This window comes from Engystomops pustulosus, unplaced genomic scaffold, assembly GCF_040894005.1.
Source record: "Engystomops pustulosus unplaced genomic scaffold, aEngPut4.maternal MAT_SCAFFOLD_59, whole genome shotgun sequence".
Taxonomy (NCBI): domain Eukaryota; kingdom Metazoa; phylum Chordata; class Amphibia; order Anura; family Leptodactylidae; genus Engystomops; species Engystomops pustulosus.
Window position 1 is genome coordinate 657,679 of NW_027284967.1, and position 25,711 is coordinate 683,389.

The window sequence follows — 25,711 nt, forward strand, 5'->3', positions numbered from 1 at the left end:
TGCATTGTCCGTGTATAATGCGCTGTGCGGGGAGTCACTAAGATCCTGCACCCGAAATCCTGCATGTGTCGCTTCCCCGCTCAGGTCCCCGGAGTTCACCTTCTCCTTCCTGGTGCATGTAAGTGCATTGTCCGTGTATAATGCGCTGTGCGGGGAGTCACTAAGATCGTGCACCCGAAATCCTGCATGTGTCGCTTCCCCGCTCAGGTCCCTGGAGTTCACCTTCTTCTTCCTGGTGCATGTAAGTGCATTGTCCGTGTATAATGCGCTGTGCAGGGAGTCACTAAGATCCTGCGCCCGATATCCTGCATGTGTCTCTTCCCCGCTCAGGTCCCCGGAGTTCACCTTCTTCTTCCTGGTGCATTGTCTGTGTATAATGCGCTGTGCGGGGAGTCGCTAAGATCGTGCGCCTGATATCCTGCATGTGTCACTTCCCCGCTCAGGTCCCTGGAGTTCACCTTCTTCTTCCTGGTGCATGTAAGTGCATTGCCCGTGTATAATGCGCTGTGCGGGGAGTCACTAAGATCGTGCCCCCGAAATCCTGCATGTGTCACTTCCCCGCTCAGGTCCCTGGAGTTCACCTTCTTCCTGGTGTATGTAAGTGCATTGTCCGTGTATAATGTAATGTGCGGGGAGTCACTAAGATCGTGCGCCCGATATCCTGCATGTGTCGCTTCCCCGCTAAGGTCCCTGGAGTTCACCTTCTTCTTCCTGGTGCATGTAAGTGCATTGCCCGTGTATAATGCGCTGTGCGGGGAGTCGCTAATATACTGCCCCCGATATCCTGCATGTGTCACTTCCCCGCTCAGGTCCCTGGAGTTCACCTTCTTCCTGGTGTATGTAAGTGCATTGTCCGTGTATAATGTGCTGTGCGGGGAGTCACTAAGATCGTGCGCCCGATATCCTGCATGTGTCGCTTCCCCGCTCAGGTCCCTGGAGTTCACCTTCTTCCTGGTGCATGTAAGTGCATTGCCCGTGTATAATGCGCTGTGCGGGGAGTCGCTAATATACTGCCCCCGATATCCTGCATGTGTCACTTCCCCGCTCAGGTCCCTGGAGTTCACCTTCTTCCCGGTGCATGTAAGTGCATTGTCCGTGTATAATGCGCTGTGCGGGGAGTCTCTAAGATCCTGCCTCCGATATCCTGCATGTGTCGCTTCCCCGCTCAGGTACCCGGAGTTCACCTTCTTCTTCCTGGTGCATGTAAGTGCATTGTCCGTGTATAATGTGCTGTGCGGGGAGTCTCTAAGATCCTGCGCCCGATATCCTGCATGTGTCGATTCCCTACTCAGGTCCCCGTAGTTTTTGTAGTTCATCTTTAACAGAAGGCTTGTGTTGAATCAGTCGGACTGTCCGCCGACCGCCCTCTAATTTGTTTCACATGGAAGCAGCGCAGCCATGCCAAAAATGGGTCACGTGCGCTGCAATCCCAGTGCAGACTATTTATACCTATACAGCCATTTTAGCCCTGAAGTAGGTGAACAGTCCAAAAAAAGTGCAGCGCACGACCCTTAGTAAATGAGCCCCATTGGGTCCTTGTTGTCCTTGTGTAGAGCTGTCTATCTCAACTGTTGTGGCCTTGCATTCCGCACAATCAGATCTTCCATGTGTACTTACCTATGGGCCAGTATTTTGCTCGCACTCTTGAGGGTGAGAATTCCCAATGTTTGATCATCTGCTTGTTTTCTTCCCATGACGTTCACTATCAGTCGGTATAAGAATACATTTTAACCTTCTATGTGCGTATGTTCCACCATGGACTCTTTTGGGCAGGCTCTTGTCCTCCTCGCTCTTTGCTGTGGGGTGTACAGTGAGGTGCTACAAAGCTTCACCGATGTCCCTGCATGTCAGAACTTCTTCTATAAGGGGCAGGAACCACTGGGTCTAGCCTCCAATAGGACGGCCAATATCTGCCAGCACCTGCAGGGCAGTTACCACTATGCCACCCTTTACCACCGCCTGGCCCGTGTGCCCATCTACTCAGCATACATCTTGGAGGTTTCCACTACATCTCGCCCCGATATCTCCTCCAGCAACTGGTACCTAGAGCCAATGGTAAGACCTAGAGCTGTATCCAACCTGGTGGGACTTCTCATTAATGATTCTGGAGATTGTGTCTGGTATTGCAGCTCAGCCCCATTTATTTCAAGGAGCGAAGCTGCAGGTCCAAACACAACCTTCTACAAGGAAGCAACCCTGCCTTTCTAAATGGCTTCTGTATATTATGTTGTTTGGTTGAATAAGGGACACAAAGCTTAGAAGGGTCATCCATGTGTGCAGGGCCGCCATCAGGAGGGGCTTAGTGTGACTTTGTTCTGGGGCCAGATTATCATTCTTTGGGGGCCCCAAACTTCCTAGTGCCGGCACTGCATGTGTGGCTGACCCCACCACATCATGCAGCATAAGTTGGCAAGAACTGGTTGCCAGTAGATAGCCTTGGTTTGTAGTTATCCCTTCATTCCCAGGACTATACCATCAGTCAGTTGTGGGATATGCTGATCTTCCCCTAGTGGTGATAGGAAGGATCTCATGACCTTCCCCTATTGGGGGCAGAAAGAAGTTCATGGCCTTCCTTTAGTGATGGCACGAAGTAGCACATGATCTTCCTAGTGGTGGTAGGAAGGAGCTTATGACTTTCCCCTAGAGGTGGCAGGTAAGAAATTGTGACCATTTCCTAGTATTATTTTTACAAAAGAAGGATAGAGTCCTATAAGGACAACTGTACCCATTTGTCACTAAAATTTAACTTTTATTTGTACAATAATGCTAAAAACATGGAAAGACAATACTCCATCCACTATTGTGACTTTTAAAATTATCAGCAGAAATAGATTGCAACCACTAAGGCTGAGTGCTGGAAATTCCCTTATTACAGCGTATATCTACCCATCTACCCCACGTATCTACTGGGAGACGATACTCCCTATTTCCCTAATGACTAGTCTCAGCGTCCTAAGGGGAGGAGGGGGAGGGGGGAAGGGAGGAATCCTATCAGACTAAGCTGACACTCTGTCCCTACTAGAGGTGCTAGATAGCGTTTTAAAATATTGGTGGACTGTCTCCTATCTTATTCCCTATTTGGTTAGGCTGCTGTGCACTGCTGTGCTAAAATAGAAAGACAGTTAGCCCCCCCGACATGTTTCGCCACTCGAGGTGGCGTCCTCAGGGGTATCGGGGCTATAATGCGGCGCATACCGCGGAGCAGTGCCCTATATGGACTTTTAGTCGTGACGTCACAGTGGGGATCGTCTCCCGCAGCCAATCATCTTGAGAGGGGCATGGTTGGGTGAACCAATCCCCAGTGTTCTCAGCCGGTGACGTCACATGAGGGGATGTGGCTCGCGCATGTCATCTAACTTAGTATCGGAGCCATGATCTTTTACAATGCGCATGTCAGAAGAGTTTGATATCAGACCGGACTTAGAAAGGAAGTGCGCATGTCAGGGGACTTAGTCGCATCCTCTCCTGGAGAATGGAGACTACGCATTGGACATAGGTAATGTATGTGCTGTTCTTAAGGTTGTAAAGGTGGATATTCTACCAGGGATTGTTAAATGATTATTTACATCCCCGAAGTGTGAATTCTAGGGGAGGTACAACGGTTCATATTTATACAAATGTGCCGATGTTTATTGCATACGTACAGGATACCCTAATTCCTCCAGCCATGTAGATATATATAGAAGTCCCTCGTGCATATTATCCCTCACTGTCCCAGTGTAAATTTCAACACTGGGATGATGGTCATATAGTGGCAGTGTGCTCATATGGATGAGTATTATCAATGTGGATTCAAAAGAATCGATTCATATAGTGTTGTATATTGACTCATATCATAGAAAGGCTGCAAAGGTAAAACCTTCATTAAGACCCTTGGGATTCAGTGTACCCAATCTATAGATCCATTTTGCCTCAAGCTGTAAAAGCTTGTGGTCCAGATCACCTTTTCTGATGCCAGTTTTGAGGCAGTCAATCCCCCAGAAACGTAGGTGTTCATAATTATCCTTGTGCACAGTTTGTATATGTTTGGATAGTGTAGTATCCTTCTTAGTTCTTACTGTACTCAAGTGTGAAGAGATCCTTTTTCTCAGCTCTTGTATCGTCTTTCCTACATAGAGCTTCGGACAGCTACACTGTACCATATAGACAACCCCAGTTGTTTTGCAATTGATGTATTTTTTAATCTGGTATGTCCGATTATTTTCTGAGTCCGAAAAAACTCTTTTTCTGACCATGTATTTGCAAAATGAGCAGTCCCCACATGGGTATGACCCTGTTATGCGGGGAGGTAGCCACGTTGTTAGTGGGGTGTGTTTCTCGCTATAATGGCTCCGTACAAGTAGATCTTTTAGATTTTTTCCCCTTCGGTACGTTATCGAGGGGAAGTTAGTTAGCACTGGTTGTAGATCCTCGTCTGCCATTAGTAAAGGCCAGTATTTGTCGAGGATGCCAACAATTTGTTGGGAGTAGCCATCATAAGTTCCGATACATCTGATGGGTCCACGTTTCTGGTTCATGTGATTATTCCCAAGCAGATCCTCTCGTTTCGTTAATCTTGCCTTTTGGTAAGCTCTATGTAGGGTCTTTTTTGGGTACCCTCTTGTTATAAAGCGTTTGTACAGGTCGCCACATTCTTTCTCAAATTCATGTTCTGTCGAGCAGTTCCTTCTGGCACGGAGGTACTGTCTGGTGGGAATACCCTTTTTAAGGGGGGTCGGATGCCAACTATGCCACTCGAGCAGATTATTGGTTGAGGTTTCCTTTCTGTAGATAGATGTTTGTATTTTGCCCTGTACATCGATGGTTATATTCAAATCCAAGAAATAGATGTGCTTGTGATGAATTTCTGATGTGAAGTGCATGCCTATCTTATTATTATTAAGCTGGGAGACAAATTCATGAAAGTGGTCTTTATCACCCTCCCACAGGATCAGGATATCGTCGATATACCTTCCCCAGTAGGCCACATGTTTAGTGAACTCGTGTAGATCGTCAGAGAAAACTATGGTGGATTCCCACCATCCTAAGAAGATATTTGCGTAGGTGGGTGCGCAAATGGTCCCCATGGCGGTGCCTCTTACCTGATGGTAGAAGGCACCGCCAAAGAGGAAGTAATTATGGGTGAGCAGAAAGTGAAGAAGTGATAGGAGGAAGCTATTGTGTTTCCTGTACTGTGTCCCTTTGGTGCTCAAGAAATAGGTTACTGCTTGTAATCCCAGTGAGTGCTGTATATTGCTGTACAGAGCCTCTACGTCAAGGCTTGCCAAGTAAGTATTTTTTGTTACTGTTATCTCTTGCAATCTGGTAATGACATCCTTGGTGTCACACAAGTAGGACGGCAATGAAGTGACAAACGGCCGTAGTAGTTTATCAATGTATTCACTTATCGCCTGTGTGAGCCCATCATTCCCAGAGACGATTGGTCTTCCCGGGATAGGTTTTGTCTGTTTGTGCACCTTTGGAAGGGCATAGAAGGTAGGTATTGTTGGCTTCTTGATAAGTAAATATTTGAATTCGTCTTTGGAAATCATATTTTGCTCCAACGCCTCCGTGAGAATGGCTGATAGTTCTTGGACGAATTTATCAGTGGGATCCCTCTCTAGTAAGCTATAGGTGTTTTTATCGGCTAGTAGGCGCTTAGCCATGTTTACATATTCCTCCCTGCTCATCACTACTATGTTCCCCCCCTTATCTGAGGGTTTGAACACAACCTCGTCCATAGCTATTAGTTCTTCCAGTGCCTTATTCTCCTCTCTCGTAAGATTGGAGGCAATTATCTTTTTATGTGGTTTCATCTTTTCTATGTCCCTCGTTACCATATTCGTGAAGGCTTCTATTAGTGGGTATTGTGAGAAGAGCGGCGTGGTCTTACACTTAGGTTTTAAGTTTGTCAGAGGTGGAGAGATGTCAAGGGGGGTAATCTGGTTTTCCTGTTCTAGTTCGGAAAGGAGTTGTACAACCCTCTCGTCATTCATGGCAGGGTCCTGCTCTAGTCGTATGTGGTGTTTATGTAGAGCAATTTTGCGGGCGAAGAGGTTTACGTCCTTTATCCAAGAGAATTTGTTGAAGCTAGGTACAGGGGTAAAGGAGAGGCCCTTACGAAGTACCCTCAGCTGCATTTCACTCAATTCCAATTTTGATATATTGATAACCAATCTATCTTTTTGATTCAATTCAAAGATGTCATCTTTTATTTGCCATTGTACCCCCATTTCTCCCTGTCTCTTAAGGCCATATTTGGCACTGTCCCTAAAAAAGGAACCGAGGGGGGGTTTATTTGTTGTGAATTCCTGCTCATACCCACATTCACTGGGGTAGTTGTAGCGACTACATAGGGGGTAATAGTGTTGTATGTTCCCGGTCCTCCTGTGAGGTTCACATGGGAGGTCACTGGGGCCGTGACAGGGACATTCACTTGTGATGGTGTGATAGTTTGTTGTGATGATGTAGCTGAGGATTGCAAAGATGGCGTATATTCCGCCCTTGGCCATTGTCCAGATGTTGGTGTTGGGAGGTTTCCTCCTCCAGTATATGTAGGTCTTTTGGAGTGTTGTTGATATGTCAGCCTTTTGTTTTTATTTTTACGTTTTGTACCACTTTTATTAACCTCTTAACGCTCAGCGTCCGATATATCGGACGCTGAGCGCAGTGACTTAGCGCTCAGCGTCCGATATATCGGACGCTGAGCTGATGCCGGTTCAGCTCAAGATCTGAGCCGAACCGGCATCGGGAAAGACGGGGTGCCGGCTGTGACTGATAGCCGGCACCCCAGTGTAACACCCGCGATCAGAGTTGTCTCCGATCGCGGGTGCTTAACCCGTTAAATGCCGCGGTCAGCGCGACCGCGGCATCTAACATGTATCTGGGGGATCTTTCCCCCACGATCGGCCCCCCCGAACCGTTTTCGGGGTGCGCCGATCGTTGCTATAGTAACTCTGGGGTCCGATCTGGACCCCAGAGTTACCTGCAAGAATTGCCAGTAAGATGGCGTCTGTGACGTCATCTTACTGTCACAGTGCCAGCCTATGCAAGTGTATAGGCTGACACTGATAATACTCTGCAATACATCAGTATTGCAGAATATTATCATGAAGAAGCAATCAGATGATTGCTTCTTCATGTCCCATGGTATAAAAGTGAAAAAGTAAAAAAAAAAGTTATTCAATAAAAAAATAAAGTCATAAATCACTAAAAATGCCCCAAATCCCCAAAACATATAAAGAGACATATAACTCAAAAAAAAGTCTAAATCATAACACAAACCCCACATATATAGTATCACCGCGTCCGTAACAACCCGTAGAATAAAAGTAAATCATTATTGAACCCGCACGATAAACGCCGTAAAAAAAAACTGTTATAAACCCTCCAAAAATTATGATTTTTACCTTTTCAATCCCACAAAAAATGCTATAAAATGCGATCAAAAAACCATGTGTACTCCGACATGATACTGGTGCAAAGTACAACATGTCTCGCAAAAAACAAGCCATCAACCAGCTCCGTAGCCAAAAAAGTAACAAAGTTATGCCACTTGGAAGACGGCAATACATAAATGATAGATTTTTCCCCACATTAGGGTTTTGTTTGACAAATTTAGTAAAACGTAAGAAAATATATTCATGTCTGGTATCCCCGTAATCGTATCAACCCATAGAATAAAGATAACATGATTATTAGTCTATACGGGGAACACCAAAAAAAAAAAGAAGTAAAAAATCCAGTACAGAATTGATGCTTTTCTACTCCTGTCCTCAAAAAACGTTCCTAAATTTTCAACAATAGGTGATACCAACCCCAAAATGGTAACAGTGGAAAAAGCATCTCATCCCGCAAAAAAAATGGCATCACATGGCCCCAATAACAAAAAAGCGAAAATTTTATAGCCTTCAAAAGGGGCCAAAGAGGAAACTAAAATCCTGGCAGCTGCAGGGTGCTCCTTCCCTTCTGCACCTCGCTGTGCCCCCATAACACAAGTCACAGCCACATGTGGGGGGTCTTTGTACTCAGGAGAAATTGCAGAACAAATTGTATGGTGGGTTTTCTCTTTTTATCTTTTGGAAATGTGTAAATTTTAGGGCTAAATGAACGTATAAGGGAACAATATGACCATTCTAAATTTCACCTCCATTTTGATTCAATTACTATGAAGATCTCAAGGGGTTAACAATCTTCGTAAAAGCTGTTTCTGATAGCTTGAGGGGTGCAGATTTGAAAATGGGTTGGTTATATAGGGGGGTTTTGATGCTAAATATGTAAAATTTCATTCCAAACTGTATTTATCCCCAAAATAGTCAATTCTGAAAATCCGGAAAAGCGATATTCTATTTGTAAGCCGCGTGACATCAAAATAAATTATCCAGACATTTCAGAAATTATGAAAATGTAAAGTAGACAAATGGGAAATGTTATTCAGCAACTTATTTAGGTGGTAAATCTATCTGCCTGAAAACGCAATGATTTTGAATTTCGAAAATGGCAAATTTTTCCAAAAATTTATCATATTGGGGCAGATTTATCAAGCAGTCTGAAAGTCAGAATATTTCCAGTTGCTCATGGCAACCAATCACAGCTCAGCTTTCATTTCACCAGTGCTCATGAATATTTTAAAGGGGAGCTGTGATTGGTTGCCATGGGCAATTGGAAATATTCTGACTTTCAGACACTTGATAAATCTGCCCCATTTTCTTTTTTTTTGTAAATAAATGCAAAACTTATCAGCCAAAATTTACCACTAAAATGAAGTACAACATGTGGGGAAAAAACAATCTCAGAATCGCTTTGATAAGTAACAGTGTTCAAAAGTTATAACCGTATAAAGAGACGCAAGTCAGAATCCAAAAAATCGGGCTGAGCCTTAAGCTACAAAATGGCTGCGTCCTTAAGGGGTTAAACAATGGTGTTTTCTCCTCAGATGTTGAGTTTTCAGACTCAGAAATGTCTGTATAGTGGTTTTGGCGTTGGTTAGGTTTTCTGTTATAAATCTGTCCTGATTCAAAGTCGTTATAATCTCTTATGTATTTTCGATGTTTCCTTTCTTTAATCTCTAGAGTGAATGTATTTAGATTTTTTTGAAGTTTTTCTTCCAGAGTCTTAAATTCAGGACAGTTACTGAGTGTTTGGATCTCTTCAATTTCTTTGTCAAGGGTTTTGTTTATTTTTTGTAAGTGTGCTTTTTCATAATCATATAGAAAATTTATAAGTCTAAGGGAGCTCTCAGTTAATAGTTGCTGCCAGCCCCTAAGGAAGTCCGTGTCCTCCTGATGGGCATTAGGGGATAGATTAATTCTGAGTCCCCTAAATTAATCTATCCCCTAATGCCCATCAGGAGGACACGGACTTCCTTAGGGGCTGGCAGCAACTATTAACTGAGAGCTCCCTTAGACTTATAAATTTTCTATATGATTATGAAAAAGCACACTTACAAAAAATAAACAAAACCCTTGACAAAGAAATTGAAGAGATCCAAACACTCAGTAACTGTCCTGAATTTAAGACTCTGGAAGAAAAACTTCAAAAAAATCTAAATACATTCACTCTAGAGATTAAAGAAAGGAAACATCGAAAATACATAAGAGATTATAACGACTTTGAATCAGGACAGATTTATAACAGAAAACCTAACCAACGCCAAAACCACTATACAGACATTTCTGAGTCTGAAAACTCAACATCTGAGGAGAAAACACCATTGTTTAATAAAAGTGGTACAAAACGTAAAAATAAAAACAAAAGGCTGACATATCAACAACACTCCAAAAGACCTACATATACTGGAGGAGGAAACCTCCCAACACCAACATCTGGACAATGGCCAAGGGCGGAATATACGCCATCTTTGCAATCCTCAGATACATCATCACAACAAACTATCACACCATCACAAGTGAATGTCCCTGTCACGGCCCCAGTGACCTCCCATGTGAACCTCACAGGAGGACCGGGAACATACAACACTATTACCCCCTATGTAGTCGCTACAACTACCCCAGTGAATGTGGGTATGAGCAGGAATTCACAACAAATAAACCCCCCCTCGGTTCCTTTTTTAGGGACAGTGCCAAATATGGCCTTAAGAGACAGGGAGAAATGGGGGTACAATGGCAAATAAAAGATGACATCTTTGAATTGAATCAAAAAGATAGATTGGTTATCAATATATCAAAATTGGAATTGAGTGAAATGCAGCTGAGGGTACTTCGTAAGGGCCTCTCCTTTACCCCTGTACCTAGCTTCAACAAATTCTCTTGGATAAAGGACGTAAACCTCTTCGCCCGCAAAATTGCTCTACATAAACACCACATACGACTAGAGCAGGACCCTGCCATGAATGACGAGAGGGTTGTACAACTCCTCTCCGAACTAGAACAGGAAAACCAGATTACCCCCCTTGACATCTCTCCACCTCTGACAAACTTAAAACCTAAGTGTAAGACCACGCCGCTCTTCTCACAATACCCACTAATAGAAGCCTTCACGAATATGGTAACGAGGGACATAGAAAAGATGAAACCACATAAAAAGATAATTGCCTCCAATCTTACGAGAGAGGAGAATAAGGCACTGGAAGAACTAATAGCTATGGACGAGGTTGTGTTCAAACCCTCAGATAAGGGGGGGAACATAGTAGTGATGAGCAGGGAGGAATATGTAAACATGGCTAAGCGCCTACTAGCCGATAAAAACACCTATAGCTTACTAGAGAGGGATCCCACTGATAAATTCGTCCAAGAACTATCAGCCATTCTCACGGAGGCGTTGGAGCAAAATATGATTTCCAAAGACGAATTCAAATATTTACTTATCAAGAAGCCAACAATACCTACCTTCTATGCCCTTCCAAAGGTGCACAAACAGACAAAACCTATCCCGGGAAGACCAATCGTCTCTGGGAATGATGGGCTCACACAGGCGATAAGTGAATACATTGATAAACTACTACGGCCGTTTGTCACTTCATTGCCGTCCTACTTGTGTGACACCAAGGATGTCATTACCAGATTGCAAGAGATAACAGTAACAAAAAATACTTACTTGGCAAGCCTTGACGTAGAGGCTCTGTACAGCAATATACAGCACTCACTGGGATTACAAGCAGTAACCTATTTCTTGAGCACCAAAGGGACACAGTACAGGAAACACAATAGCTTCCTCCTATCACTTCTTCACTTTCTGCTCACCCATAATTACTTCCTCTTTGGCGGTGCCTTCTACCATCAGGTAAGAGGCACCGCCATGGGGACCATTTGCGCACCCACCTACGCAAATATCTTCTTAGGATGGTGGGAATCCACCATAGTTTTCTCTGACGATCTACACGAGTTCACTAAACATGTGGCCTACTGGGGAAGGTATATCGACGATATCCTGATCCTGTGGGAGGGTGATAAAGACCACTTTCATGAATTTGTCTCCCAGCTTAATAATAATAAGATAGGCATGCACTTCACATCAGAAATTCATCACAAGCACATCTATTTCTTGGATTTGAATATAACCATCGATGTACAGGGCAAAATACAAACATCTATCTACAGAAAGGAAACCTCAACCAATAATCTGCTCGAGTGGCATAGTTGGCATCCGACCCCCCTTAAAAAGGGTATTCCCACCAGACAGTACCTCCGTGCCAGAAGGAACTGCTCGACAGAACATGAATTTGAGAAAGAATGTGGCGACCTGTACAAACGCTTTATAACAAGAGGGTACCCAAAAAAGACCCTACATAGAGCTTACCAAAAGGCAAGATTAACGAAACGAGAGGATCTGTTTGGGAATAATCACATGAACCAGAAACGTGGACCCATCAGATGTATCGGAACTTATGATGGCTACTCCCAACAAATTGTTGGCATCCTCGACAAATACTGGCCTTTACTAATGGCAGACGAGGATCTACAACCAGTGCTAACTAACTTCCCCTCGATAACGTACCGAAGGGGAAAAAATCTAAAAGATCTACTTGTACGGAGCCATTATAGCGAGAAACACACCCCACTAACAACGTGGCTACCTCCCCGCATAACAGGGTCATACCCATGTGGGGACTGCTCATTTTGCAAATACATGGTCAGAAAAAGAGTTTTTTCGGACTCAGAAAATAATCGGACATACCAGATTAAAAAATACATCAATTGCAAAACAACTGGGGTTGTCTATATGGTACAGTGTAGCTGTCCGAAGCTCTATGTAGGAAAGACGATACAAGAGCTGAGAAAAAGGATCTCTTCACACTTGAGTACAGTAAGAACTAAGAAGGATACTACACTATCCAAACATATACAAACTGTGCACAAGGATAATTATGAACACCTACGTTTCTGGGGGATTGACTGCCTCAAAACTGGCATCAGAAAAGGTGATCTGGACCACAAGCTTTTACAGCTTGAGGCAAAATGGATCTATAGATTGGGTACACTGAATCCCAAGGGTCTTAATGAAGGTTTTACCTTTGCAGCCTTTCTATGATATGAGTCAATATACAACACTATATGAATCGATTCTTTTGAATCCACATTGATAATACTCATCCATATGAGCACACTGCCACTATATGACCATCATCCCAGTGTTGAAATTTACACTGGGACAGTGAGGGATAATATGCACGAGGGACTTCTATATATATCTACATGGCTGGAGGAATTAGGGTATCCTGTACGTATGCAATAAACATCGGCACATTTGTATAAATATGAACCGTTGTACCTCCCCTAGAATTCACACTTCGGGGATGTAAATAATCATTTAACAATCCCTGGTAGAATATCCACCTTTACAACCTTAAGAACAGCACATACATTACCTATGTCCAATGCGTAGTCTCCATTCTCCAGGAGAGGATGCGACTAAGTCCCCTGACATGCGCACTTCCTTTCTAAGTCCGGTCTGATATCAAACTCTTCTGACATGCGCATTGTAAAAGATCATGGCTCCGATACTAAGTTAGATGACATGCGCGAGCCACATCCCCTCATGTGACGTCACCGGCTGAGAACACTGGGGATTGGTTCACCCAACCATGCCCCTCTCAAGATGATTGGCTGCGGGAGACGATCCCCACTGTGACGTCACGACTAAAAGTCCATATAGGGCACTGCTCCGCGGTATGCGCCGCATTATAGCCCCGATACCCCTGAGGACGCCACCTCGAGTGGCGAAACATGTCGGGGGGGCTAACTGTCTTTCTATTTTAGCACAGCAGTGCACAGCAGCCTAACCAAATAGGGAATAAGATAGGAGACAGTCCACCAATATTTTAAAACGCTATCTAGCACCTCTAGTAGGGACAGAGTGTCAGCTTAGTCTGATAGGATTCCTCCCTTCCCCCCTCCCCCTCCTCCCCTTAGGACGCTGAGACTAGTCATTAGGGAAATAGGGAGTATCGTCTCCCAGTAGATACGTGGGGTAGATGGGTAGATATACGCTGTAATAAGGGAATTTCCAGCACTCAGCCTTAGTGGTTGCAATCTATTTCTGCTGATAATTTTAAAAGTCACAATAGTGGATGGAGTATTGTCTTTCCATGTTTTTAGCATTATTGTACAAATAAAAGTTAAATTTTAGTGACAAATGGGTACAGTTGTCCTTATAGGACTCTATCCTTCTTTTGTAAAAATTGCACATATCGTATACCCAGTCACAAACTGATCGCAATATAAACTTCTTTCTTTGGGTGTGAATACATTTCCTAGTATTGGCAGAAAAGAGCTCATGACCTTCCTCTAGTGGTGGCAGGAAGGAGCTCATGATCTTCCTCTAGTAGTGGCAGGAAGGAGCTCATGACCTTCCTCTAGTAGTGGCAGGAAGGAGCTCCTGACCTTCCTCTAGCGGTGGCAGGAAGGAGCTCCTGACCTTCCTCTAGCGGTGGCAGGAAGGAGCTCCTGACCTTCCTCTAGCGGTGGCAGGAAGGAGCTCCTGACCTTCCTCTAGCGGTGGCAGGAAGGAGCTCCTGACCTTCCTCTAGCGGTGGCAGGAAGGAGCTCCTGACCTTCCTCTAGCGGTGGCAGGAAGGAGCTCCTGACCTTCCTCTAGCGGTGGCAGGAAGGAGCTCCTGACCTTCCTCTAGCGGTGGCAGGAAGGAGCTCCTGACCTTCCTCTAGCGGTGGCAGGAAGGAGCTCCTGACCTTCCTCTAGCGGTGGCAGGAAGGAGCTCCTGACCTTCCTCTAGCGGTGGCAGGAAGGAGCTCCTGACCTTCCTCTAGCGGTGGCCGGAAGGAGCTCATGTACTTCTCGAAGCGGTGGCAGGAAGGAGCTCCTGACCTTCCTCTAGCGGTGGCCGGAAGGAGCTCCTGACCTTCCTCTAGCGGTGGCCGGAAGGAGCTCCTGACCTTCCTCTAGCGGTGGCCGGAAGGAGCTCCTGACCTTCCTCTAGCGGTGGCCGGAAGGAGCTCCTGACCTTCCTCTAGCGGTGGCCGGAAGGAGCTCAAGTACTTCCCCTAGCGGTGACAGGAAGGAGATCGTGACCTTCCTCTAGCGGTGGCCGGAAGGAGCTCCTGACCTTCCTCTAGCGGTGGCCGGAAGGAGCTCCTGACCTTCCTCTAGCGGTGGCCGGAAGGAGCTCCTGACCTTCCTCTAGCGGTGGCCGGAAGGAGCTCCTGACCTTCCTCTAGCGGTGGCCGGAAGGAGCTCAAGTACTTCCCCTAGCGGTGACAGGAAGGAGATCGTGACCTTCCTCTAGCGGTGGCCGGAAGGAGCTCAAGTACTTCCCCTAGCGGTGACAGGAAGGAGATCGTGACCTTCCTCTAGCGGTGGCCGGAAGGAGCTCATGTTCTTCCCATAGCGGTGTTAGGAAGAAGCTCCTGACCTTCCTCTAGTGGTGGTAGGAAGGAGCTCATGTTCTTCCCATAGCGGTGTTAGGAAGAAGCTCCTGACCTTCCTCTAGTGGTGGTAAGAAGGAGCTCCTGACCCTGACCTTCCTCTAGTGGTGGTAGGAAGGAGTACATGGGCCTCCTAGTGTGGTACAAAGAAGTTCTCGACCTTCCCCTAGCGGTAGTAAGAAGGAGCTCATGACCTTCCTCTAGTGTTGGCATGAAGCAGCTTGGGAACTCTCTTTGGTTGAGACAAGAGGTGGATTGTCACATGGTGGTGGCAGAGGGAACACCCAACCCCCCCTGCCCCTCCCCCCCCCCAGTGGTGGAAGGAGGAACCACATGAGATGACTAAGGGTTACATTAACAGGGTTTGTAAATGAAACCTACCATGTGATTTGATGCATTATGAAGTAAACACCCTGAGACTGCTGTAGCTACACTGATGCAGGATCAGATCTTGGTTAATCCTTGAGCTAAGTGGTTTTGCTGAAAAAAACAAACAATTATAACATTCAGGACCTTGGGAAAGCTGGGTCAGCACTTGTAATTACAAATGGAGGTTAGTCAAGACAGGACTAATCAACCTGAGCTGGATGACTCATACACAGCAGCTGGGGGATGGTGCAGCAATTGATTATTCTGTCTTCAGGCACAACACCGCGATTACATCATCCTCTGGTGCAGAGAATAACTCGCGTGCTAGGAGAAGCGCAGGGGCAGCCATAGAAGCGGCAGAGCTTCTGCATCAGTGTAGCTCCAGCAGTCTCAGGGTGTTTGCTTCATAAAGACTCACAAAACATGATAGGTTTCCTCTAACCCCTAGGCGCGCCAGGACGTTATAGTACGTCCCTGCAGGTAGATACCTAGCGCACCGGGGAGTGCTATAACGTCCTGCTTCTGGCACCGGCTCATGAACGGAGCCGGCCCCAGAAGAAGCAGCTGTCTATCACAGCTGACACCACAGAGCCGATCGCGGGTCAAGCATCAAAGCATCGCTGGTTCAAGTATGGAAAAGCAAAAAAAGGTAAAAACACTAAAGTTTACACATTAGAATAAATAAATAAAAATATAAGCCCCTAAAACTTTCCCATAAAAACACTTAATAAAGTATAAAAAACACAAAACCCCCCACATATTTGGTATTGCCGCGTCCGTAACAATCTGTATAATAAAACAGAATCGTTACTGGACCCGCACTATAAACGCCAGAGGAAAAAAACGCAAAAAATTTTCGAAAAAAGAAAATTTTTAAATAATACCTTTAAAAAAATGCTCTATAAAGTGATAAAAAAAAAATGTTCTGCGCTCTAAAATAAGCTAAAAATAACAACTCTTCTTGCAAAAAAGAAGCCCCCAACCAGAATTGTCATATGAAAAGATGGTGGTACTAAAATGAACAAGATTTTCTCCAAATTAGTTTTTATTCAGTACAATTGAATAAAATACACAAAATCCCCACATATTTGTTATTAGATCCGCAAAGTGAATCCCGTAAAAAAAAAAAAAAGAATTTTTAATTAATACCCTATAAAAAAATGCTCTAAAAAGTTATTTAAAAAATGTTCTGCACTCTAAAATAAGACACTAAATATAACAGTGGTGGCGAACCTATGGCACGGGTGCCAGAGGTGGCACTCAGAGCCCTTTCTGTGGGCACTCAGGCCATCAGCCTAGGACAGAGTTCACCAAACAGGACCAAATCCATTAAATCTTCCTGCAGTCCCAGGCAACTCATGAGATGCTGCGCTCAGCACTATTTTACAGCGACACTTCATTGACTGTTTGGAACTCCTTGAAAAGTTGAGAAGGTGTTAAAATAAGTGCATTATCTTTGTGGTCCTCCTGCTGGACCCACCATTCTTACTGTACAGAGAGACCCTGGAGAGAAGCTACAATGAGAGTCTGAATTTGCCCTCCTTCTTTCAACTGTATTGGTGGCCTCAGGCGGCTGATACAATTAAAAAAGTGAAAGAACAGGTAGCAATAAGTTACTGCTTAAAATGGCACATCAGGGTAAATAAGTGGGTTATGGTTGTAGTTTGGGCACTCGGTCTCTAAAAGGTTCTCCATCACTGAAATAGAACAATCCTTCTCGCAGAAAATAAGCCCTTAAAGAGAACCCGTCATGCAAAATAACCCCCTAAACTAAATATATTTTCATAAACTGCCATTAGAGAGCATTGCCTCTATCCCTTCATTGTCCCTCTACATGTCTGTAAACCTAAGCAATGAGGTCCTAAAGCTGTATGCAAATGACCTGTGAAATGTCCAATGAAGCATTAGCATATTCAAGCTGTCCACTCCATGAGTAAGAGGCACAGCCACACCCCCAGTGCATGACTGACAGCCTGTATAATGATGTGAGCCTGTATAATGATGAGCTTCCTGGTGGCCACGCCCCCTGCAGCCTGTGTGTGTGTTTAGGAGAGATACAGCAGCTCCAGGCTGCAGCCATGTTACAGCAGAACATGTCAGGTACTTGTGTAGCTGATGTCTGTGTCTCTGTGTATTAGGAGGATGCAGCATGTCAGCAGATGCAGCACACACACTAGCCATGCTTTACTATACATTACACAGACATGAGCAGGGGGAGGAGAGGGGAGGGGTAACAGGGGTGACATCACTGCCTCTGACCATGTGACCAGCCTCATTTACATGATAAAGAATAGATGATTTTACAATGAATAATGTATGAAATAACTAGATAAAGGCTGGGATGGATCCTTGTGAGCTGCTCCACAGGTAGAGGTGACAGGACTAGTGACAGAGACCTGATGACAGGTGTCCTTTAAACAGATTTGTGAGGCAAAAAATAATAAAGTTCTGCATATGAAAGACGGTGAAGCTAAAATTAACAACATTTCTGCCAAATTACTTCTTATTCAGTAAAAATGGGAAAATATAAAAAATCTACATAGATGAGGACTTTTTGTAATCGTGGCGACCCATAGAATAAAAATAATATACTGTTCTTATGGTAAACAGCCAAAAAAAAAAAACACAAAAATTCTTCCTAAAAATTGATGATTTTCATTTCCTCCACCAACAAAGAGTTAATAAAATCTCACCAATCAGCTATAGATGCCCCAAAATTACCTACCAGAAAAGTGCATCTCATGTGGTAAAAGAAATAAGCCCCTATAGGTGCACAATAAAAAAAGAAAAAAAATTATAACCTGTACAATGTGACAAAGCAAATCTGCTCTGGAGGGCGCCTCCTTCCATCGTATGCTCCTCCCCCTGTTCTATGCTCCTTCCATTCTATGCTCCTCCTCCCATTCTATGCCCCTCCCCCTGTTCTATGCTCCTCCTCCTATTCTATGATCCTCCCCCTGTTCTATGCTCCTCCCATTCTATGCCCGGCCGTGCGCCTATACAGCAGTCACCACCACATATGGGGGATCGGCACTTGAGAGAAATTGAGTATCAAACTTTGTGGAGCTTTTTTTCATTTAATCCATTCCAAATGTTTAATTTTCCAGCCAAAATGATTGTATTGTCAAAAAATATTACAATTTGTAGACCGCGCCTTCATTTTGTTTTAACCCCTATAAGACACCTAAAGGGTTAAACTTCTTAGCTGCGCTTTTTCATACGTTGAGGGGTGGAGTTTCCATAATGGGGTCCTGTACGGGTCTCGCTATTATTTCGGCCTCTCACAGCAGCTCCATGTAACTACGGGTTCTGGTGATTTTACAAAAAATGTGAAAAATGTCCCCAAATTCTGAGCCTCAGAACATTCTAGTAACATATGTGGAATCTTAAAAACATCCAACATAAAGCAGAGACCCGGGAAATGTAAGCAATGCAGTTATTCAGGGGCCGTGACATCTGCAGCAAAAGCAGAGAATTTACAGCGCTGGAAATTAAGGATTTTTCCAAATTTAGTTTTTTTTTTTCATAACAACACAAAAGATTTCATCCAAACTTTCAAACTAATTAGAAGCACAAAGTGTCAGGAGAAAACAATCTCCCAATCCCCGGAATATCTCACAGCGTCCGGAGCGACAACCACTCATAGGGACACATGTCCTGACACCCAATCCGTCCCTGTGAACGAGTTGTCAGACAAACTCTTCTCCTAGCGATGCCTTGCGCTGGACGCAGCTTCTCAACTTTTATTAATAGGATCATGAATTGCATCTAGACTGAACTTCTAGAGGGAAAGTAAAGAATAACATTACACCCCCCCCCCCCATTATTATTCCAATAATAAATAAAATATCCAATACATTTCCCTTCACAATCGTCTCCCACAAATACAATTTATCTCTTTATGTTTGAAGCCTGAAATGTGGCAAAAGGAGGAAAAGTTCAAAGGGGTTTAATAGTTTTCTAAGAAAATGGGACCCTCCCCGTTATGGAGCGGACAAGGCACCGCACCGACCCTGCTGAGCACAAGGAACGTCCAGAACATTTCCAAAAAAACTTGTTTATTAGATTATTAGTTCTATAAATCATCAGTGCAATCCCAGCAGTAACCAACGCACTAAACCAGTGGTGGCGAACCTATGGCACGGGTGCTAGAGGTGGCACTCAGAGCCCTCTCAGTGTCTCAGTGGGCACCCAGACCATCACCCAGCACAAAGGTCACCCAGGACTCAAGACATGAGGTGTGGACAGAGGTGTATTATCATTGTAGCCCCTTCTCCAGACCTGAGGTTCATCATATTAAGGGGACGTTAGAGGGAAACTACAATAGTTATACAAATTTCTCCTCCTTTCTCCTGTATTGGTGTCCTCGGGGCGCCAATACGTTTGAAACCTGTTACTTTAAATTGGCTGAAAAATATATGGCTTTTGCTTGTAGTTTCGGCACTCGGTCCCTAAAAGGTTCGCCATCACTGCACTAAACCCTTCTTAATGATGGTCTACAGTGACACAGCCCTGTATACACCGGGACACGACGCTCCTCCTACATACAGCGGGACACGACGCTCCTCCTACATACAGCGGGACACGACGCTCCTCCTACATACAGCGGGACACGACGCTCCTCCTACATACAGCGGGACACGACGCTCCTCCTACATACAGCGGGACACGACGCTCCTCCTACATACAGCGGGACACGACGCTCCTCCTACATACAGCGGGACACGACGCTCCTCCTACATACAGCGGGACACGACGCTCCTCCTACATACAGCGGGACACGACGCTCCTCCTTCATACAGCGGGACACGACGCTCCTCCTACATACAGCGGGACACGACGCTCCTCCTACATACAGCGGGACACGACGCTCCTCCTACATACAGCGGGACACGACGCTCCTCCTACATACAGCGGGACACGACGCTCCTCCTACATACAGCGGGACACGACGCTCCTCCTACATACAGCGGGACACGACGCTCCTCCTACATACAGCGGGACACGACGCTCCTCCTACATACAGCGGGACACGACGCTCCTCCTTCATACACCGGGACACGACGCTCCTCCTACATACAGCGGGACACGACGCTCCTCCTACATACAGCGGGACACGACGCTCCTCCTACATACAGCGGGACACGACGCTCCTCCTACATACAGCGGGACACGACGCTCCTCCTACATACAGCGGGACACGACGCTCCTCCTACATACAGCGGGACACGACGCTCCTCCTACATACAGCGGGACACGACGCTCCTCCTACATACAGCGGGACACGACGCTCCTCCTACATACAGCGGGACACGACGCTCCTCCTACATACAGCGGGACACGACGCTCCTCCTACATACAGCGGGACACGACGCTCCTCCTACATACAGCGGGACACGACGCCCCTCCTACATACAGCGGGACACGACGCCCCTCCTACATACAGCGGGACACGACGCCCCTCCTACATACAGCGGGACACGACGCTCCTCCTACATACAGCGGGACACGACGCTCCTCCTACATACAGCGGGACACGACGCTCCTCCTACATACAGCGGGACACGACGCTCCTCCTACATACAGCGGGACACGACGCCCCTCCTACATACAGCGGGACACGACGCTCCTCCTACATACAGCGGGACACGACGCTCCTCCTACATACAGCGGGACACGACGCTCCTCCTACATACAGCGGGACACGACGCTCCTCCTACATACAGCGGGACACGACGCCCCTCCTACATACAGCGGGACACGACGCTCCTCCTACATACAGCGGGACACAACACCCCTCCTACATACAGGGGGACACAACGCTCCTCCTACATACAGCGGGACACAACGCTCCTCCTACATACAGCGGGACACAACGCTCCTCCTACATACAGCGGGACACAACGCTCCTCCTACATACAGGGGGACACAACTTTCCATTAATGGGGTGTATTGTGTGATCTCATGGATGTCTCTCTCCAGTTAGGTGGAGTCCCCCAGAAGGAGATGCTCCAACCCTCACACAGTGCGATGCAGCTGAACATGGACGATGTGTTGGAGAGTCAGGCTGTAAACGATGATTATAGGAACTCTGGCTACAGCCGCGGTCATGTAAACCCCAGCATGCACCACAGCAGCGCCGCACAGCTCGCCACATTCACCTACACCAACATGGCACCGCAGGACGCCACCTTTAACAGCGGAACCTGGAATCAGTATGAGACCTTCTTACGCGATAAGATTCTCAGCTCCTGCCAACAAACCCACATCCTGAGCGGAGTCATCCTCTCCGGGTCGCACCCTGGCGAGGGCAAGTGGCTGCGGGATCGTGTGAATGTACCAACGTATTTCTGGAGCGCCTTCTGCTGTGTGACACGAGATGGAGCCAGGAGAGCAGAAGGAAGACTGGGCCGGAATCAAAGTCCCTACGATATGGTGACCAAGAGCGTCCTGGAGCTGGAGGCCATCCTGAGCAAGGAGTACGGAGGAGAAGTGGCGCTGTTCTCTGGGGGCTGCCAGTGAGAGCCTTCACTGCCCCCAGCTCGTCCAGACCCCTCTGTGTTACCGCTCTCTAAGCCAGAAAGACTAAACCCATGAGTGACCGCCATCTCCTGCCCCAGTGATACCCCCCACGGCAGGAGCGGGACGGCTCTGACACAAAGACCTTTGTGATCTGCACCCCCAATGTCCGCTCATTCTGTGGCCTCCAATGTGATATCTCATTGCTGCTTCCTCCCCCCAGACTGGCAAAAAAGGCTTCTATCATAAGAATAAAGAGGAAAAATTAACAAATGTCCCCAAAAATAATGGGATCGACACACACCTCATTCCCTGACAGCTTCTTGAGGATCCGTCCACCTCCAGCCTCTCCTCCCACTGCGCCTCCTCTTACTCACATCTCAATGTTACAACCATCTTAATAAAGCAAAAGTTATAGAACAGATTCCTGTGTTACTTCTCTGGAGCCAAATTGTGACCCATGGAGTAAAGATTGAGCTGTAACTTGTCCTGTAGTGTGTAGTAGGAGCTGAGCCTCGTCCTGTAGTGTGTAGTAGGAGCTGAGCCTCGTCCTGTAGTGTGTAGTAGGAGCTGAGCCTCGTCCTGTAGTGTGTAGTAGGAGCTACAGTTGTGAATACCTCCTCCTCCAGTACTTCCTGTACCTCATACCTCCTCCTGCAGTACTTCCCGTACCTCATACCTCCTCCTGCAGTACTTCCCGTACCTCATACCTCCTCCTGTACCTCATACCTCCTCCTGCAGTACTTCCTGTACCTCATACCTCCTCCTGCAGTACTTCCTGTACCTCATACCTCCTCCTGCAGTACTCCTGTACCTCATACCTCCTCCTCCAGTACTCCTGTACCTCATACCTCCTCCTCCAGTACTTCATACCTCCTCCTCCAGTACTCCTGTACCTCATACCTCCTCCTGCAGTACTACCTGTACCTCATACCTCCTCCTCCAGTACTTCCTGTACCTCATACCTCCTCCCCCAGTACTTCCTGTACCTCATACCTCCTCCTCCAGTACTTCCTGTACCTCATACCTCCTCCTCCAATACTCCTGTACCTCATACCTCCTCCTCCAGTACTTCCTGTACCTCATACCTCCTCCTCCAGTACTCCTGTACCTCATACCTCCTCCTCCAGTACTTCCTGTACCTCATACCTCCTCCTGCAGTACTTCCTGTACCTCATACCTCCTCCTCCAGTACTTCCTGTACCTCATACCTCCTCCTGCAGTACTTCCCGTACCTCATACCTCCTCCTCCAGTACTTCCTGTACCTCATACCTCCTCCTCCGGTACTCCTGTACCTCATACCTCCTCCTGCAGTACTTCCTGTACCTCATACCTCCTCCTGCAGTACTTCCTGTACCTCATACCTCCTCCTCCAGTACTTCCTGTACCTCATACCTCCTCCTCCAGTACTTCCTGTACCTCATACCTCCTCCTGCAGTACTTCCTGTACCTCATACCTCCTCCTCCAGTACTTCCTGTACCTCATACCTCCTCCTCCAGTACTTCCTGTACCTCATACCTCCTCCTCCAGTACTTCCTGTACCTCATACCTCCTCCTCCAGTACTTCCTGTACCTCATACCTCCTCCTGCAGTACTACCTGTACCTCATACCTCCTCCTCCAGTACTTCCTGTACCTCATACCTCCTCCCCCAGTACTTCCTGTACCTCATACCTCCTCCTCCAGTACTTCCTGTACCTCATACCTCCTCCTCCAATACTCCTGTACCTCATACCTCCTCCTCCAGTACTTCCTGTACCTCATACCTCCTCCTCCAGTACTCCTGTACCTCATACCTCCTCCTCCAGTACTTCCTGTACCTCATACCTCCTCCTCCAGTACTTCCTGTACCTCATACCTCCTCCTCCAGTACTTCCTGTACCTCATACCTCCTCCTCCAGTACTTCCCGTACCTCATACCTCCTCCTGCAGTACTTCCCGTACCTCATACCTCCTCCTGTACCTCATACCTCCTCCTGCAGTACTTCCTGTACCTCATACCTCCTCCTGCAGTACTTCCTGTACCTCATACCTCCTCCTGCAGTACTCCCTGTACCTCATACCTCCTCCTCCAGTACTCCTGTACCTCATACCTCCTCCTCCAGTACTTCATACCTCCTCCTCCAGTACTCCTGTACCTCATACCTCCTCCTGCAGTACTACCTGTACCTCATACCTCCTCCTCCAGTACTCCTGTACCTCATACCTCCTCCTCCAGTACTTCCTGTACCTCATACCTCCTCCCCCAGTACTTCCTGTACCTCATACCTCCTCCTCCAGTACTTCCTGTACCTCATACCTCCTCCTCCAATACTCCTGTACCTCATACCTCCTCCTCCAGTACTTCCTGTACCTCATACCTCCTCCTCCAGTACTCCTGTACCTCATACCTCCTCCTCCAGTACTTCCTGTACCTCATACCTCCTCCTGCAGTACTTCCTGTACCTCATACCTCCTCCTCCAGTACTTCCTGTACCTCATACCTCCTCCTGCAGTACTTCCCGTACCTCATACCTCCTCCTCCAGTACTTCCTGTACCTCATACCTCCTCCTCCGGTACTCCTGTACCTCATACCTCCTCCTGCAGTACTTCCTGTACCTCATACCTCCTCCTGCAGTACTTCCTGTACCTCATACCTCCTCCTCCAGTACTTCCTGTACCTCATACCTCCTCCTGCAGTACTTCCTGTACCTCATACCTCCTCCTGCAGTACTTCCTGTACCTCATACCTCCTCCTCCAGTACTTCCTGTACCTCATACCTCCTCCTCCAGTACTTCCTGTACCTCATACCTCCTCCTCCAGTACTTCCTGTACCTCATACCTCCTCCTCCAGTACTTCCTGTACCTCATACCTCCTCCTCCAGTACTTCCTGTACCTCATACCTCCTCCTCCGGTACTCCTGTACCTCATACCTCCTCCTGCAGTACTTCCTGTACCTCATACCTCCTCCTGCAGTACTTCCTGTACCTCATACCTCCTCCTCCAGTACTTCCTGTACCTCATACCTCCTCCTGCAGTACTTCCTGTACCTCATACCTCCTCCTGCAGTACTTCCTGTACCTCATACCTCCTCCTGCAGTACTTCCTGTACCTCATACCTCCTCCTCCAGTACTCCTGTACCTCATACCTCCTCCTCCAGTACTTCCTGTACCTCATACCTCCTCCTCCAGTACTTCCTGTACCTCATACCTCCTCCTCCAGTACTTCCTGTACCTCATACCTCCTCCTCCAGTACTTCCTGTACCTCATACCTCCTCCTCCAGTACTTCCTGTACCTCATACCTCCTCCTCCAGTACTTCCTGTACCTCATACCTCCTCCTGCAGTACTTCCTGTACCTCATACCTCCTCCTGCAGTACTACCTGTACCTCATACCTCCTCCTGCAGTACTCCTGTACCTCATACCTCCTCCTCCTCCAGTACTTCCTGTACCTCATACCTCCTCCTCCAGTACTTCCTGTACCTCATACCTCTTCCTCCAGTACTTCCTGTACCTCATACCTCCTCCTCCAGTACTTCCTGTACCTCATACCTCCTCCTCCAGTACTTCCTGTACCTCATACCTCCTCCTCCAGTACTTCCTGTACCTCATACCTCCTCCTGCAGTACTTCCTGTACCTCATACCTCCTCCTCCAGTACTTCCTGTACCTCATACCTCCTCCTCCAGTACTTCCTGTACCTCATACCTCCTCCTCCTCCAGTACTTCCTGTACCTCATACCTCCTCCTGCAGTACTTCCTGTACCTCATACCTCCTCCTGCAGTACTTCCTGTACCTCATACCTCCTCCTCCTGCAGTTCCTCCTCTTTAGCAGCAGGGGTCGCTATGGTTACAGACAGCGCTGGTCATGTGACCTCAGAAGCCGGAAGTGGGTTTGAAATTGTCGCGCGCAATAACAAGAGGTGAGAGGAGGAGGATGGGGGTTATACCGGGGAGAGGAGGAGGAGGATGGGGGTTATACCGGAGAGGATGAGGATGGGGGTTATACCGGGGAGAGG

At 46.8% G+C, this 25,711-nt stretch overlaps 1 protein-coding gene across 1 annotated transcript; it reads left to right on the forward strand.

Annotated features, from left to right (window-relative positions):
- Window positions 1-1,749: 1,749 nt before the first annotated feature.
- On the forward strand, window positions 1,750-22,131 carry LOC140106887 (endonuclease domain-containing 1 protein-like). The gene is made up of 2 exons (XM_072131511.1): window positions 1,750-2,055; window positions 21,171-22,131. The coding sequence occupies exons 1-2, from the start codon at window positions 1,756-1,758 to the stop codon at window positions 21,708-21,710; spliced, it is 840 nt and encodes a 279-aa protein (XP_071987612.1). The 5' UTR covers window positions 1,750-1,755; the 3' UTR covers window positions 21,711-22,131.
- The last annotated feature ends 3,580 nt before the right edge of the window (window positions 22,132-25,711 follow it).